Source organism: Oncorhynchus keta, chromosome 7 (assembly GCF_023373465.1).
Source record: "Oncorhynchus keta strain PuntledgeMale-10-30-2019 chromosome 7, Oket_V2, whole genome shotgun sequence".
NCBI classification, from domain to species: domain Eukaryota; kingdom Metazoa; phylum Chordata; class Actinopteri; order Salmoniformes; family Salmonidae; genus Oncorhynchus; species Oncorhynchus keta.
Genome location: NC_068427.1, coordinates 16,696,280 through 16,714,992, shown reverse-complemented (window position 1 = coordinate 16,714,992; position 18,713 = coordinate 16,696,280). Strand labels below are relative to the sequence as shown.

Below are 18,713 nucleotides of genomic sequence, written 5' to 3'. Positions count from 1 at the left end.
CCCCAGACCCTTTGATACTGTACAGTATAAACCCTGTCCAGACCCTTTCATACTGTACAGTATAAACCCTGTCCAGACCCTTTGATACTGTACAGTATAAACCCTGTCCAGACCCTTTGATACTGTACAGTATAAACCCTCCCCAGACCCTTTGATACTGTACAGTATAAACCCTGTCCAGACCCTTTCATACTGTACAGTATAAACCCTGTCCATACTGTACAGTATAAACCCTGTTCTTTGATACTGTACAGTATAAACCCTCCCCCCTTTTCCCAGACCCCCTTTCATACTGTACAGTATAAACCCTTCCAGACCCTTTCATACTGTACGGTATAAACCCTTCCAGACCCTTTCATACTGTACAGTATAAACCCTTCCCTCACCCTTTGATACTGTACAGTACAAACCCTGTCCAGACCCTTTCATACTGTACGGTATAAACCCTGTCCAGACCCTTTCATACTGTACAGTATAAACCCTTCCCAGACCCTTTAATACTGTACGGTATAAACCCTGCCCAGACCCTTTCATACTGTACAGTATAAACCCTGTCCAGACCCTTTCGCCCCCCAATGCTCATGTTAAGTCTTACACAAACCCAATTACCCCTTGGCCACAGGGTTGCCTTTGAATTCTACGGTACATTATTGTAGTGTTGCATTCATGCACAAGCTTTAAAGCAAGATAACAAAACAAATTATTGTATTTTTCCAGTTCTCTTCCTCCTTTTTTCTCTTCCTCACCATTCCTTCTTTCTCTCTCTCTTTTCACAAGCCAGCTGGATCCTCTACCATGCCATCTCCGCCATACTTGTCCCCAAGAGGCCCCCATTTCTAAAACAGACCTCCTCCCTTGTACTCTAATGAATATTTAGGGTAATCAAATGTTGTCCAGTCCAGTGAGTTATGTATGTGGAAACTGGATAGGTAAAATGGGCTTGACCTAGGCAAACTGATTTCATGAATGTCATTATCTAAAGTTTTAATGGTGAAGGCCTAGAAGAAAATGGAGTAAAACAACAGAATGTACTCAAGTGCTGTAAGCCTTCATGTCTAGTTGTCTAAATATTCAACATACAGTAGCTTTGTTTTTAAGTAGGCTTTGGCTTCGTGCTTCAAGAGAGTAAATATGCTTTAAGCCAAACAACCACTGGTTCTGAATTGCAATCTCATTACAGTATACTCACAACTTATATTTTAGACAGAGTACTTTAATGTTTTTTTTGTTATTTTTTTAAACTCAGAGGCATGGGGGAATCATGCATTAAACATGCCATTCCGTACTTCCGCCCAAGTGCTTATTTTGTATATGACTTTTCATAAACCAAATGTTAGAGCTTTTACCATAAAGACATGCTGGCTGGCTCCAGCCAGTTTTGCATATACCCGTCAATAAGTTCAAATCTGTTTGGGGCATTTTGCAAAAATGTATATTTTTATGTTGAACAGAGTTTTTAAGCTTTGAGGAGTGTTTATGTGTAAGTGATAAATATTTACATTTACATTTAAGTCATTTAGCAGACGCTCTTATCCAGAGCGACTTACAAATTGGTGCATACACCTTATGACATCCAGTAACTCAGTGTACCAGTAACTCAATATCTGAGGCTGTAGAAACCTGGTGAAACTTCGACTGCAAAAAAAAGTGTATTTTACCACCTTCATAATACAGCAATGGACAGACACCGTAGCGCTCGCTTTTTATATCCTCCTCACCTGGGTTACATAGCTGGGCTTGTGAACCCCTCCAGAAGAGTAACAATTGCTGGTCCTGTCCTTCTTAACCCTCATACTGTGGTAAAACAAGACTTACACCCATATACAGATGTAGGTTTTTCATTTGATTACCCCCTGTTGTAGGGAGAACTTTCCTGCAATGCAGGACATTCAAAGCCTGTAATGTATTTGATGTTTAAAAGGTCTTTTGAAGTTTGTCATTCCCACTTTGACATTTCAGACTTGATCTTCCCTCGAGAAAATGGTGTCAACCCGTACAAAAATGTCCATGAATTATAATCCACACTTCCTGTTGTTGCAAGATTATTGCACCAACAACATCCTACATATGTCGTTATCGAATTTTAAAAAACGATCAAAAGGGGATATTATTTGTGTTTCAGTATCCTTCACATAATGATTTAAAAAAATGTAAACAAAGCTTTCCCTCACACAAAACATGAATACAGGTTAGCCATGTGTTTCAGAGCATTCGCACAAGAAAGGTACCATTGCTGCGGTGAGAGAGAAAACAAGCTCTTCTGTGTGACAGCTGAGACGACAGGGTGTCGGTAGGCATGAGGCGGAGACAAATATAAGAGAGATCTGCATTCTCCTGGATCTCTGAAACACATACAGTCTATTTATTACATTCTAAAACTATCCATTTGCCATCATAAGATAGCGACAGGGTGGACAGCTAGCCTGCAATGCAGGCTGGCAGTAGAGGAAGCCTGTGTAGCACTACAGTAAGAACACAATCATAGGCTCCATTATTAACAGTGACAGCGGTGCACTGACGTTAATGCCCCAACAGCAGCAACATCATAAACATTCACTGCCATGGGAAAGACAACAGTGTGGAGAAACAGTGACATCATTTAAAGTAACAGGCCTGTCCTCCTTCATCCAAATAAGTCATTTGTGTTCCCGAAAACAATGTTCCCCAAAACACACAGCAATGTTTTGTTTATGGTTATATTCAGAATAAAATAGATACAGATCTAGATATTCAGTGATTTGGTAAATCAACTAACTTGCACAAAAAAATACTTGAGATAATCTTTAGTCATCCCTTGTAGAAGTCATTGCCATTTATTTAATCATTTGCTTTTCATTTGCCATTCAACAGGTATGGACATATTTCTGTGAATCATCCTAAACTCAGCAAAAAAAAGAAACATCCCTTTTTCAGGACCCTGTCTTTCAAAGATAATTCGTAAGAATCCAAATAACTTCACAGATCTTCATTGGTAAGGGTTTAAACACAGTTTGTTCAACGAACCACTAAGAATTAATGAACATGCACCTGTGGAACAGTCATTAAGACACTAACAGCTTTCAGACGGTAGGCAATTAAGGTCACAGTTATGAAAACCTGGACACTAAAGAGGCCTTTCTACTGTGGGACAGGTACAGGATGGCAACAACAACTGCCTGAGTTACACCAGGAACGCACAATCCCTCCATCAGTGCTCAGACTGTCCGCAATAGCCTGAGAGAGGCTGGACTGGGGGCTTGTAGGCCTGATGTAAGGCAGGTCCTCACCAGACATCACTGGCCACAACGTCGCCTATGGGCACAAACCCACCGTTGCTGGACCAGTCAGGACAAGTCACATTTTTTTTTCGCACCAGGGTGATGGTCGGATTCGCGTTTATCGTCGAAGGAATGAGCGTTACACCGAGGCCTGTACTCTGGAGCGGGATCGATTTGGAGGTGGAAGGTCCGTCATGGTCTGGGGCGGTGTCTCACAGCATCATCGGACTGAGCTTGTTGTCATTACAGGCAATCTCAACGCTGTGCGTTACAGGGAAGACATCCTCCTCCCTCATGTGGTACCCTTCCTGCAGGCTCATCCTGACATGTCCCTCCAGCATGACAATGCCACCAGCCCTACTGCTCGTTCTGTGCATGATTTCCTGCAAGACAGGAATGTCAGTGTTTTGCATTGGCCAGCGAAGAGCCCTGATCTCAATCCTATTGAGCACATCTGGGACCTGTTGGATCGGAGGGTGAGGGCTAGGGCCATTCCCCCCAGAAATGTCCAGGAACTTGCAGGTGCCTTGGTGGAAGAGTGGGGTAACATCTCACAGCAAGAACTGGCATATCTGGTGCAGTCCATGAGGAGGAGATGCACTGCAGTACTTAATGCAGCTGGTGGCAACACCAGATACTGACTGTTAAATTTGCTTTTGACCCCCCTTTGTTCATGGAGACATTATTCCATTTCTGTTAGTCACATGTCTGTGGAACTTGTTCAGTTTATGTCTCAGTTCTTGAATCTTGTTATGTTCATGCAAATATTTACACATGTTAAGTCTGCTGAAAATAAACGCAGTTGACAGTGAGAGGACGTTTCTTTTTCTGCTGAGTTTATAAGTCTTTCATTGAGACACTTGGCATCACAAGTGTTTGTTTATCAGGAAAATGGGACATTTAATGTGATATGAGGTTCGATGATAAACTGATGTCACAGCCATAGACAAGCAGTGTTGCAGATTGAACCAGATTCAACAGAGTTAAAAGGTGACAGTCTGTCTGGGAGACCTTTCATCTTGCTCAGAATCTTTACAATATACAGACAGACATACATATTCCAGTCACCTTTCCTGCATGTATGTTATGCTGTATAGCCTAGTTAAAACTGCATGGCACTGTAGTTGAGTTTTGTAAATGACATATATGCAAGTAATGTGGTGACATGATCAAGCTGCAACCTAATCAGATGCAACAGCATTGACAATATAGATTGACAACTCACCCCTGGGGGCTGAACACACTTCATATCATATTGAATTGTTGTCTGCTAGATGCTGACAACAGTATATGTAAATAGTAGGCTTAAAATAACACAACATGGCAAGCTTTCTGCCTCATAGCACACAACTGAAGTCATTGCAATCATTAACAAATGTTTCCTCAGTTCAATCTGCTGACTAAACACAAGAACCTCTAGCTAAATATACACTTATACAGTATTCACTCATGTCTAATTAGTATCATCATATCTCTTTGTCATTATTTTACATTTGATTCATTACAAAATACAGCTTCATAAACACTCCTGTATAAATATCTAATATTCCATTGAAAAAAGACAACTATATGATTCATCCAATTAAACATCAACCAAAATATGATTTTCAGTTGAGTGTCGCTGACACACACTTAATCATGGGTGTGTGCGTATGCTATAAACCCCACCATAAACACTCCAGTACATATGCAACAGAGTCAGTGTAATGCAAGATTAAAACCTGACCATATATTCACATTCTGAACAAAGCACCTCATTAAGTTTAGACACATGGACCACATCACTTCAACCACATCACTCCCCGTTATCTCTCACTGTCTCACTCTCTCTCTCTCTCTCTCGCTCTCTCTCTCTCATGTGAATTGCATGCGACAGCACTCGGGACTGTCATTATAATAATCCTTGAACAGTATGTGCCGTTTCTACAACCATTACACCAGATTCCATTCTAAATGGTGCTTGTTAAATCCCACGTTTCTCTGTCGATCATGTGGGTAAAGTATACACCGCCACCTATTACACAAGTGGCATCGAAGCAGACAGGCAAATTCAACAGCATCCATCCGACTCACCCTGACAGCTTTGCCATCTTCACAAAGCTAAACACATCCATGTGCGCAGCAGACTATGGTCAGTCCGTCCAAGACTACAAATCGACCATCTACTTCACGTTGCTGGCTCCATTGTGCCACTGTCTTTAGCACTGGGAATAAATAATGCAGGGAGAAAATAGCTGGAGCTTCCACAAGTCAGGTGGAGAGATTAGTTCTCTTGTCAGGGCTTCTGCATGGCTGAGTGATTGGTGTGTCCTCGCCTCAGCAGCACAAATCCACCGCCCCTGGAAAAGAATCTGGCAGTGGAGCTTCACCCGGCTACATCCTTCAAAGCATGCCTCCGTTCAGCTGCGTTAAGCCACCTTCATTTAATTTCCATCACAGTGGAATGATGTGCAGGGGCCGTGCAGTAAAAACAGCTTTGAAGGGACACAGCGAGAGGGAGAGGGAGAGCGATGGGAGACACAGAGAGAGAGAGAGAGAGAGAGAGAGAGCGATGGGAGACACAGAGAGAGAGAGAGAGAGAGAGAGAGAGAGAGAGAGAGAGAGAGAGAGAGAGAGAGAGAGAGAGAGAGAGGGGCTGAGTGAGAGGGGGAGAGAGAGAGTGCAAGAGAGAGGGAGAGAGAGAGAGGGAAAAAGAGAGGGTGGGATGTAGGGGGGACGCTCGGGTTGTAGGGCACACAAATCACTGCTGATGGATTGAGCCTGTTCCTTGAATTCCTCCTCTCCTCTGCAAAGGGCAGTCTCATCAATTCCCACCATCATGTGTTGTGTTTTGAGAATGAAAGTATGGAGGAAGGAGGAGAGATCACAGCAGCAGCGTGGGTGTTGCTCAGCAGGGAAAGAGGAGGTGTGGCAGGGTGATGAGGGGAAGGGGGGAAGGTGAGAGAGAAAGAGAGAGAGAAGAGAGAGAGAGAGAGAGAGAGAGAGAGAGAGAGAGAGAGAGAGAGAGAGAGAGAGAGAGAGAGAGAGAGAGAGAAAGATGATCTGTACAATACATGAACACCATGGCCATAGAGGAGCAGAAGGACAAGCTGCAGGCAGAGATGGGGAAAGGACCCTGTCATTTTACTTCAGTGGTTGTATAGCTATGGTCTCCACCATTCACCCTCGACACCAGCTCACATAACCACATCTCCAAACAACTTGACATGGCCATTTGAGAGGACACACATTGATTTCATTATTTCAGTCAAAACATCTAGGACATTATTCCTTTATTGTAAATCCCACTGGAATCGTATTTTTTCTGTCCAGACCGCAGAGCTGTAACGCTTGTTAAATGGCGATATGCGGGGCAGCTAACCTATTCAAATCAAATCAAATTTTCATTGGTCACATGCGCCGAATACAAAAGGTGTAGACTTAACTGTGAAATGCTTAAATGTAACAATTTAAATTTTAAAAAGAACCTTGAAATAGTATCAATAAAATAACAGTAACGAGGCTATATACAATGAATACCAGTACCGAGTGGTACGAGGTAGTTGAGGTAATCAGGATAGGCTAGGCAATCAGGATAGATACTAAACAGAATAACATCAGTGTGTGTGAAGAGTGTTAAAGAGTGATAAAGTTTTTCTGTGTGCGTGTGTATGTGTGTGTGTTTAGTGTGTGTGAGCGTTATTATAGTGTGTGTGTGTCAGTGAAGTGTGTGTGTGTGTGTGTCAGTGTAGTATGTGTGAGAGTAAATAGGGGTAGAAGCTGTTCAGTGTCTTGGCAATCCGGCACCACTTGCATTGCGGTAGCAGAGAGAACAGTCTATGACTTTGGTGGCTGGAGTCTTTGACACGTTTTAGGGCCTTCCTCTGACACCACCTGCTATAGAGTTCCTGGATGGCAGGGAGTTCGGCCCCATTAATGCACTGGGCCATACGCACTACTATTATTCCTTTATTGTAGTGCTTTGCAGTCTGATGCCGAGCAGTTGCCATACCAAGTGGTGATGCAGTCAATCAAAATGCTCCCAATGGTGCAGTGGTATAACTTTTTGAGGATCTGAGGGCCCATGCTAAAAATGTTGAGCCTCCTTTGGGGGAAGAGGCAAGGTCATGCCCTGGGGTCATGCCCTGGGGCCCAGCTGGGGTCTTTCCTCTTCATCCAGAGCCACTGACTGCTGCCTTCTGCCACCTCTGATACAGCTTTGATTGCCGAACGCTGGCTCTGGCCCTTAATTCCCAGGTCTCTAAGCAGTCTGGTTGTAGATGTCGCCACAAAACCTCTGCAGCCCACCTCCACTGGTCGGACTTCTGTGTTCCAGCCATGATGCCGTGCTTCGGCAGCTAGATCAGCATAGCGCATATGTTTTCGCTCATAAGCCTCATCTACTGAGTTTTCCCAGGGTACTGTGAGCTCAATGATGAAGACCTTATTGAGTGAACGGGACCAGAGCACCATGTCAGGTCTTAGGGTGGTAGTTGCGATCTCCGGAGGAAACACAAGTTGCCGGCCAATGTCAGCTAGCATTTTCCAGTCGCGGGCCAAGCGCAGCTGGTCTCGCTCTAATGGTGTAGAGCCGCTCTTCGGTGGTTTAGCCCCTTCGTGGACAAAGTTTGTCCGTAAGGAGTGTGATGCTGCTGTGGGTGGTAGGGAGTTGGTGGCAGCTCGCTTGTCCTCCAGGGCGGACGCAAGGTTTTTAAGGACTTGGATGTGACGCCAAGTGTAGCGTCCTTTGGTGAGGCTTGTTTTACAGCCTGTGAGAATGTGCCTGAGGTTGGCTGGCATGGAACAGAGGGCACAGTCCGGATCTTCACCATACCATTGGTGAAGATTAACTGGTGTTGGAAGGACGTCATATGTTGCTCTGATGGAAAAGCTCAACCGCCTGCTTCCATGGCCCACAGATCCTTCCAGCTCATCTTCCTCTTCTCCACACTGTCCCATCGAGTCCACTGTCCCTGTTTTGCAAGAGAGACTGCCTTGGCTCACCTTGCAGCCTCCTCCTGATGGCGTACTTCCTGCACTACCATCTTTCCCCGCTCTGGTGCAGTGGCCTTACTCCAAGCAGCACGGCTAGTTAGCCCAAGGCCTCCTCTCCCTTGCTGAACATGACCCACAATGTCAGCATGTCTGAGGGCTGCTGTTGCCTCCTGGACTGCTTTTTCTGGCCTCCATTTGCGCCCAGTTGCCAAGGTCGGCGCGTTGTTGCTCACCACTGGGTCTCGAGATTCATTCAGTGTCATTTGGAGCCTGGTTTTGCACACTTGAATTCCTCTGTTAGACTGGTGAGGGGCAGCTTGAGGATACCATCTCCATAGAGGCCTATGGTGGTAAGGCATCGTGGAACTCCAAGCCACTTCTTTAAGTAGCCTGTGACTCCTCTTTCCATCTTCTCCACTGTTGAGATTGGAACCTCATACAGTGCTAAGGGCCACAACACCCGGGGTAGGAAACCAAACTGCAGACACCAGGCCTTTAACTTTCCAGGTAGCTGGGTGTTGTCGATGGACTGTAGGCTACTACTGATGTCTTTGCGCAGCTGTTGCACCTGGTCTTTGTCCTTCAGGCTTGCATCATACCACCTTCCAAGGCTTTTTTTCAGACACTGTTGGGATTTGGTCATCTCCGATGAAGAATTTCAGGTCAGAGAGTACTCCCTTCACAATCGAGAAAACGGGCCCAGCTGATGTTCTCCTCAAGTTTTCTAAGCAGTCTCCTGGTGCATGGGACAGTGGTGGTCAATGTTTAATGTCGTCCATGTAGGCTCTGAGTGGACAGGGAGGCAGAAACCAGAGTCGACTCGCTGTCCACCAGCAACCCATTTTGAGGATCTGATGATAACCTCCATTGCCATTGTGAATGCCAACGGAGAAATGGTACATCCCGCCATTATACCTACATTCAGGCACTGCCATGAGGTGGTGAACTCTGAGGTGGTGAAGCAGAACTGCAGATCCTGGAAGTACGACTTCACCAGGTTTGTGATGGTGTCCGGTATGTGGAAAAATCTTAAGGCAGACCACAGGAGTTCATGGGGCACAGAGCCAAATGCATTGGCGAGGTCGAGGAAGACTACATGGAGGTCCCTTTTCTCCACCTTGGCCATTTGGATCTGATGCCAGATCATGCTGGAATGTTCCAAGCAGCCAGAGAACCCTGATATTCCTGCCTTCTGTACAGATGTATCGACATACGCATTCCTTTGTAGGTACTCTGCCATCCTCTGGGCAATGACCCTAAAGAAGATTTTTCCCTCGACATTCAGTAAGGAGATTGGCGGAATTGGCTGATGTTCACTGCATCCTTCTCCTTAGGGATCAGGACCCCGCCTGCCCTACGCCACACTTTGGGTATTATCTTCTTCTGCCAAGCTGTTCTCATAAGCCTCCAGAGGAACCTCAGGACGTCTGGTGTGTTCTTATACACTTTGTACGGGACTCCATTTGGCCGGGCTGATGCTGTTCTTGCCCGTCGAACTGTGTCTTCCACCTCTTTCCATGTCGGAGGGCTGGTCTCAATATGATGTTCTGGGGTTCAATGGGTGGGATATCTGATGGGATGGCCAGATGTTCATGTCGCTTTGAGTCAACATTTAAAGTTCCACTTTTTTCTTTTGTGAAGAGACTTTTAAGGAACTTGAAGGGATCTTTATAGAATCGAGTTCTAGTTTGTTATTTTTTCCTTCTGCATTTCCGTAGGTTCTCTGCTCTACGGAGGGATGCCAACCGGGATTTGATGTCAGCCTGAAGTGCCTCTATGCCCTCCTTTTCCATTTCCGAGGCCTTCTTCCACTGTTTCAGCTGCCGCCTTTCTTGAACAGGCGCTTGATTTCTTTGCCTCCTGAAACTGGTGGGGTTGGAACCTTTCTCCCGCCTTTTGCCTCTTCCACTCCAAATCTTTCTGTCCCGTACTCATAGATGATGTCCCCATCCTCTCCAACTTATTCTCCACTGTGAGTTTCTCGAGGGTCAAGGAGGTCAGTATTCACTGCTTGTCACTGGCGCCAGGTCACTTCACATACGGTCTGTGCCCTGGTAGTCTCTCGACTGCAGGTCTGGGAGGCTGGGTAGTTCCACTCCTGTTGTTGGTTCCACCTCAGTTGCTACTTCGGTGCTTGAGTTTACGTCCTCCATGACAACTGATGCACTGCAAACTATGGTTTGCGTCCAGTTGCTGTGCTTCAACTGATTTGATCGCTTTCGCAAAAGTAATCAATAGTTCTCTGTCTCTCTTTACCCAAACACCCCTTCTTCCCCTGGTGGATCCTCAACCCATGGTGTGATGTAACTTTTCCAACCACAGACACATACCTGCATCTGTTTGTGGCCCACTGCTGCAGCAGAACTTGTGACAGTTGCTGTGGTGTTCTCTTGTGCTGTGCTCTCAATTATCGTTTCCAGTCCAGTCGTTACCATGTTGTCAATGAGTCATTTGGCTCTCGCATAATAAGTATTTGGTCAATAACAAAAGTTTATCTCAATACTTTGTTATATACCCTTTGTTGGCAATGACAGAGGTCAAATGTTTTGACAAGGTTTTCACACACTGTTGCTGGTTTTTTTCAAATGTCTTCACAAGGTTTTCACACACTGTTGCTGGTATTTTCCTTCATGCAGAGGTCCTCTAGAGCAGTGATGTTTTGGGGCTGCTGCTGGGCAACAAGGACTTTCAACTCCCTCCAAAGATTTTCTATGGGGTTGAGATCTGGAGACGGGCTAGACCACTCCAGGACCTTGAAATGCTTCTTACGAAGCCACTCCTTCGTTGCCCGGGCGGTGTGTTTGGGATCATTGTCATGCTGAAAGACCCAGCGACGTTTCATCTTCAATGCCCTTGCTGATGGAAGGAGGTTTTCACTCAAAACCTCACGATACATGGTCCCATTCATTCTTTCCTTTACACGGATCAGTCGTCCTGGTCCCTTTACAGAAAAACAGCCCCAAAGCATGATGTTTCCACCCCCATGCTTCACAGTAGTTATGGTGTTCTTTGGATGCAACTCAGCATTCTTTGTCCTCCAAACACGATGAGTTTTTACCAAAAAGTTATATTTTGGTTTCATCTGACCATATGACATTCTCCCAATCTTCTTCTGGATCATCCAAATGCTCTCTAGCAAACTTCAGATGGGCCTGGACATGTACTGGCACTGCAGGATTTGAGTCCCTGGCGGCGTAGTGTGTTACTGATGGTAGGCTTTGTTACTTTGGTCCCAGCTCTCTACAGGTCATTCACTAGGTCCCCCCGTGTGGTTCTGGGATTTTTGCTCACCGTTCTTGTGATCATTTTGACCCCACGGGGTGAGATCTTGCGTGGAGCCCCAGATCGAGGGAGATTATCAGTGGTCTTGTATGTCTTCCATTTCCTAATAATTGCTCCCACAGTTGATTTCTTCAAACCAAGCTGCTTACCTATTGCAGATTCAGTCTTCCCAGCCTGGTGCAGGTCTACAATTTTGTTTCTGGTGTCCTTTGACAGCTCTTTGGTCTTGGCCATAGTGGAGTTTGGAGTGTGACTGTTTGAGGTTGTGGACAGGTGTCTTTTATACCGATAACAAGTTCAAACAGGTGCCATTAATACAGGTAACAAGTGGAGGACAGAGGAGCTTCTTAATAAAGAAGAAGTTTAAGAAATACTTATTTTCCACCATAATATTCAAATAAATTCATTAAAAATCCTACAATGTGATTTTCTGGATTTGTTTTCTCATTTTGTCTGTCATAGTTGAAGTGTACCTATGATGAAAATTACAGGCCTCTGTCATCTTTTTAAGTGGGAGAACTTGCACAATTGGTGGCTGACTAAATACTTTTTTTGCCCCACTGTACATACACCTGTTCTGAAAGGCCCCAGAGTCTGCAACACCATTAAACAAGGGGCACCACCAAGCAAGATGCACCATGAAAACCAAGGAGCTCTCCAAACAGGTCAGGGACAAAGTTGTGGAGAAGTACAGATCAGGGTTGGGTTATTAAAAAATATCAGAAACTTTGAACATCCCACTGAGCACCATTAAATCCATTATTTTAAAAATGGAAAGGATATGGCACCACAGCAAACCTGCCAAGAGAGGCAACGAAACTCACGTACCAGGCAAGGAGGGCATTAATCAGAGAGGCAACAAAGAGACCAAAGATAAGCCTGAAGGAGCTGCAAAGCTCTACAGCGGAGATTGGAGTATCTGTCCATAGGACCACTTTTTTTTGGTGTTCACCAAAAGGCATGTGGTAGACTCCCCAACCATGGAAGGTACTCTGCTCAGATGAGACTAAAATTGAGCATTTTTGGCCATCAAGGAAAACACTGTCTGGTGCGAACCAAACACCTCCCTACACCCCGAGAACACCATCCTCACAATGAAGCATGGTGGTGGCAGCATCATGCTGTGGGGATGTTTTTCATTGGCAGGGACTGGGAAACAGGTCAGAATTGAAGGAATGATGGATGGCGCTAAATACAGGGAAATTCTTGAGGGAAACCTGTTTGTCTTCCAGAGATTTGAGACTGGGATGAAGGTTCACCTTCCAGCAGGATAATGACCCGAAGCATACAGATAAAACAACACTTGAGTGGTTTATGGGGAAACATTTAAATATCTTGGAATGGCCTAGTCAAATCCCAGACTTAAAGATTGCTGTACACCAGCGGAACCCATCCAACTTGAAGGAGCTGAATAGTTAGCTGTCTATTTATGCACTCTTATGTTATCATTTTTGGTCCTCCACTTCCTATAGTCCACGATAAGAACCTTTGTATTGCCCACATTGAGGGAGAGGTTGTTGTCCTGGCACCACAGTGACAGATCTTTGACCTCCTCCCTACAAGCTGTTCCACCGTTGTGTCATCGGCAAATTTAATGATGGTGTTTTAGTCGTGTGCTGCCACGCAGTTGTGGGTAAAAACAGGGAGTACTGGAGGGGCCTAAGTACACACCCCTGAGGGGTACCCAGTGTTGTCAGATGTGTTGTTACCTTCCCTCACCACCTGGAGGCGGCCCGTCAGGAAGTCCAGGATCCAGTTCCAGAGGGAGGTGTTCAATCCCAGGGTCCTTAGGTTGGTGATGAGCTTAGAGGGCAGTGTGGAGTTGAATGCTGAGCTGTCGTCAATGAACAGCATTCTCATTTAGGTGTTCCTTTTGTCCCGGTGTGAAAGGGCAGTGTGCAGTGCAATAGAGATTGTGTCACCTGTGGCTCTGTATACAGCTAACTGTATATTATCCATGTCCTTGTTCAGCCGTGACTCCGAGAAGCATAGGATATTACGGCTTTTTTCTCTTCCGAGTGTGAGGGAATAGAGCCTGGTCCGGAGTGAGCAATATGTCCTGCGTCGAAGACTCATTAAAGTAGAAGTTTTCGTCTAAATTGAGATTAGTGATTGCTGTTCTGATGTCCAGAAGCCCTTTTAAGTAATAAGAAACATTATGTACAATTTTTTTTTTTTTAAAGATCAGATAAGATCGGTGATGGGAGGTGGGCTGAGGCGGTCCTATGATTCATAGCCATTGAATTATTCAGAAGCTGTTTTTTCACATTTTGAGTTTGAATGTTTCCTATGTTTCACATTGCTAGACTGAAAGACATATTTTACATCACATAAAGGCATTGCTTTTCAAAGCCATTTTCAATATGGTCTGTGGAATCATGTTGATGGATGTGAGGATATTAACAAAGGAAATATATAAAGGAATGTAGCCTATTTCATAACTAATGCCACCTGCAAACACACTCAAATTACCCCAGTGCCAGCCCACTCTACAGTCTCACATGCAAATGATAGATTAGCAAATGTCTATTATCCAATTGAGGAAGAATCGCCCCTCATTAATCAGAGTCTATAGACCAGGTCTCTCTGTCAAAAAGCACCAAGAGGCAATTTAGATCGTTAAGGTGTCTGTGATATATGGGGTTTGATACTGCCTCATCTTGTCTCCGACATCCTGATAAAATGGTCTTCTCTCCTCGGTAATAAAGGCAATCTATTCAGACACTCTCTCTCCTGTGATCATCACACACACAATGCGTTTTACATTTCTTAGTATAATATTAGGATACTCAGGCTAAGGCATTTAAAACAATGATCCGTAGCCATTTCCCTGCAGAGACACAGCAACCATTCTATATTAAAACGCCACAGCTTGTTAGCGTCTAGAGAGTGACTTAGAGTGCCTTTGTTGGTGAGCCGTGCAATAAAGCAACTTGTCATTCCCACTCTATTCAGATTCATGATTTGGCTGCTCTCTTTAAGGCAGTGAGGCAGAAGTGTGGTTGATCAGTCAGACTCAGACATCCCTGATGCCCCACTGACCATGTAGAGACCTTGAGCCTCAGGAATGCTGACTCTCTGCAACTTTGTAACTTCATCAGTAACCATTAAGGAAACGGGGAAATATTGTCTCCATCTGCATACGGTTGGTCAATAGAATCTAGCAACCTGTAAAGCTCAGCATCACACACATAAGAGGCTCAGCCTGAAATATAGAGGTGCAGTTAAACCATCTTACAAAATATGAACATATATGTTGCAGATCATGTATAGTAATAATTGTATTATTATTTAATTAGGGTGTGCTTATATAGTCCTACTTATATAGTCCTTGTATGTACAAGTGGGTAACCTGTACTAGTGGGTAACCTGTATTTCATTCCCCCTGAGACATTGTCGAGAGTGGAGTCAGGGCAAGGGGATTAGCCATTATTGACGGTGACCATGAAGCAATTAGGGTTAATTGCCTTGCTCAAGGGCAGGACGACAGATTTTACCTTGTCGGCTAGGGATGTCGATCCAGCAACCTTTCAGTTCGTGGCCCAATGCTCCTCACTGCCAAACAACCAAGGCATCTAGTACACCCAGATCAGATCAGTGAGTGGAAAATATCTGACAGTCTGCTTGTCCCATGGCTGTGGTGGAGAAAGAGAGACTCGGCGTATTCTGGGCTGTTTGTCCATTTGGGCCGCTGCCTTGCCTAGAGGCCAGCGGGAGTGGCAGAGGATATTAAGGTCAGACAGGAAGGACATCTAAGGAAACTGTGGCCCGGGCCTTGAACCAATCAAAGCTCACCCTCTGATTCCTAACATAGCTGCCTCTATCACTGAGCTCGTTTGAAAAACAGCTGATTTCACCCGCGGTTAGCTAAATTCTGCAAGTCCAGAGTTTAAAGGCCCAGTGCATTCAAAAACGTGATTTCCCTGTGTTTTATATGCATCTCCACACTATGAGGTTGAAATAATACTGTGAAATTGTTAAAACTATGATAATGCCCTTTTAGTGTAAGAGCTGTTTGAAAAGACCGCCTAAAATTTCTGCCTGTTTTGGTGGGAGGGAGGTTTGGCATTCATGCGGTAAATTAGTTAATAGACCAATAAGAAAGAGAGTTCCAAACCTCTCTGTCAATAACAGCTAACTTTCCAAATCAAACCACTCCCAGAGTAGAGTAGTCCCAGAGTAGTCCTAGCAAAATGATTGCTTGAGGAATTGCTCTCTGCTACGAAGCTATTGTTTATTTTGTATAATTTTAATTGAAACAATCACAATAAATTGTTGTTACCCAGAAATGACTTGATATTGAGATAAAAATGTATGTATTGTACCTTTAACTCAAGTTGCTCGCAAAGAAAGCTAGAAGACCTATAAGCAGAAGGCTATGGAGTAATCACTTTCGGGAGTTTAGTGTTTAGTGTGATTTAAGGACAGCAGCACATACTCAGACTTATATCCTCCCATTCAAGATATCAAAATATACATTTCAGACCGATACTGCATCCGACTGTGAAGGAAAATATACAGTATAGGTTGTTTGTACATGATGCGTTTTCTCAGTGATGTTGAGTATGTTAGTTTGTTGGAGCCCACAGCAGAGATACAGTACAAGGTTAATCTGTCAGTGGTGGTAGACTGCCCTCTCGCCCTCACCTGGCCCCTGGCCCTCAACCAGATGTACGTGTCAGCAACCGTCACAGCAAGCTGCACTCTGACATGGACCACTAACACCACCCTGCCCCCCTGTCCATCTTATTCTGCGTATGCGTGTGCGCTTTCATCTGCCTTCCTGGCTGCCTGCCTGCCTATATGTGTGCCACATCAGTGCTTTAACCTAGCCAATCTGTTTGTGTGTCTGTGATCTAGTTGTGCCATCCTCATTATCCCCATGCCACTGGTGATATATTCACTGAATTAAACAGTGTAAGCAGGAAGCTCAACATTTTAATGGCATGCTCCATGAATATTCACCAGTGTGACTAATTGGAATTAGAAGTGGAGTGAAACCTGGCTGAGATCACAGAATAAGTCAAAATGGATTTTGATTCAGTTGATCAGTTTTAGTAAAACACCTTAAGAAGTTCGAAGCTCACGTTAAAAGAGGTCAACACCCTGCTAATCCAAGATAAGGTCACATAGTACAGTACGTATGGCAATTACATTATTTACAGTACAGTGGAATTCTTCAAAGAGGGATAAACCAAAATTGCCCAAAAACTTTGAGGCACAGACCAATATTATTCCATCCTATGCTGGGTAAAGCGTGTTTGGGTTTTGGAGGTTCCATCTGTCAATACAAGCTATTTACATAACATCAGTGGAAAGTACAATCATCACATGGCCAATTACTGTGTCATCGCCAAACAAATACCCAGCATCCACACATCACTGTTTAGAGAGAAATGACATGTATACAATATACATCGTATCCTCAGTTGTTTGGCATTTGTAGACTAAAAAGACTTACAACTTTGATGTGACATGTTTAATGCAAATAACTTCAACCAGAAGTGGATTTATGGTTAATCCACAATCCTAAATCCACAATCCTGAAGTGAACCCTATACAGCATTCATTGATTACTAACACTGATCCAAATTATAAAAATGTTATGTATGTAATCAAACCAATATTCAGCAAGTTCATTACAAAAGTACAATACAGAACTGCGTACTAGGACTTGAATTATCTACTCACTGAATGACGGTGAACACTCCAAGTTCATTGTCTTCTGGGTCCATATTTGGGTCCATAGCTAAAGACAGGCCTTGAAACAGCCCTCGTTTTCCTCTCTCTCTCCTCTCCTCCTCTCTCTCTCTCCGAACTGACCCTTTCACCAGTTCTACTGGATGTTCACTCCTTCACTCCTTTCTCCAGAGTCCAGAGTCCCTTGTCTGTTCCACGCTCCAGCAGGAGTTACCATAGGCAACTGACTGAGCTAGCCTGCATGAACCATTCAGCTGTTATCACGTACTGTGGTCCTGTCCAAGTCAGGGAGAGAGAGATGCCCCCAGGGCTGGGACCCAGCTCGTCTCTTCTGCCTCAGTAATGAAATAACATCACATTCCGGGCCACTGCACCAGAAAGCAAAAGAGGGATCAATCGTGAACAGCTAGGAACCGATAAGTGGCTGCGCTGGTGCACTACTGATGCTTCGCTAAGAAAATGGGCACAAAAAAAAATAGAAAAACCTATTGGAAGTCAGGATTTCACCTGCTCCTTCCCCTTCACCTAGCTGTACAATGGTGACAACGATGATGCAGGACATCGAAGCAGTGGGCTGTTTGTGGAACACTACTGTACAACACATGTAACTTTCCCCAACCATTTGAGCAGCAGATGAGACAAAAATACATTTTCAGGCCTATAGATACCAGCACCAACTTTGAACGTCACACTATGACTACTATACCCATACGTAGAATGTATGCACACATGACTGTAAGTCGCTTTGGATAAAAGCGTCTGCTAAATGGCATATATTATGAAATCAAATGGCCTACTAGCCATCACTCAAGCACCTGTCCAAAACAAGGCTTTGCCAATAATATGCATTAATCATGTACTGTAGCTTACAGTAAATTCTAGCCCCAGACTATTCAATTAATGAGTAATTTCTGTTGTATTATCTCGTGTTCTGATTATGGGATTGTTAGGGCAGAATTCTCCCTTAAAGCTGCAGCGTTACAGCATTATGATAGTTCATGCTGGATTACCCTGAGCAGATTCTCTCATGCGTGAATGGCATACGCAGTCTTCCATTAGTTATGAAATGAAGCACATGTGTGTTGCCTTGCTGCAACTGAATTAAATTAAATGACATAACAGATATGCTGTCTTGTAGGTTTTGGACAGTGGTCCATGAGAACTGAACAGTTACTGTATGAATGATTAAGTACAGGCTAGTAATCCCCAATACAATTATCTTTTGGAAATTCTACACGTCCGATACACCTTGTATAGCACTCCAACACACCCTTTTCAATTACCATAAAGTTGAGGATAACCATATGGACTAGGCCGAGGTCAAAAAAGTATTTCCCCTTGTGACATAAATACTTGACATGAACCAATCCAGTCATGTGGACTGCCACTGGCCCCTGGGCCACAGTGCAATGCAACAGTGGCCTGTTTTTCCATGACACACAAACCAGACCAGACCGTACCATTTAGCCCAAGGATGGGGGCCACTCCAAGTGAGGCAAT

The 18,713-nt window shown here is 44.4% G+C and overlaps 1 protein-coding gene across 3 annotated transcripts in view; it reads right to left on the bottom strand.

Annotated features, from left to right (window-relative positions):
* LOC118386092 (FERM and PDZ domain-containing protein 4-like) overlaps nucleotides 1–17,336 on the bottom strand; it is a 63,784-nt gene extending 46,448 nt beyond the window's left edge. For 2 of the 3 annotated variants that reach the window (XM_035773500.2, XM_035773504.2), the window contains exon 1: nucleotides 17,205–17,336. In XM_035773500.2, the coding sequence (XP_035629393.2) occupies nucleotides 17,205–17,260 (56 nt within the window). In that variant the 5' untranslated portion in view covers nucleotides 17,261–17,336. Of the gene's footprint in view, nucleotides 1–5,330; nucleotides 5,717–17,204 lie in introns of those variants that run through there. The other variant, XM_035773501.2, reaches the window with a different exon arrangement.
* Between the last annotated feature and the right edge of the window lie 1,377 nt (nucleotides 17,337–18,713).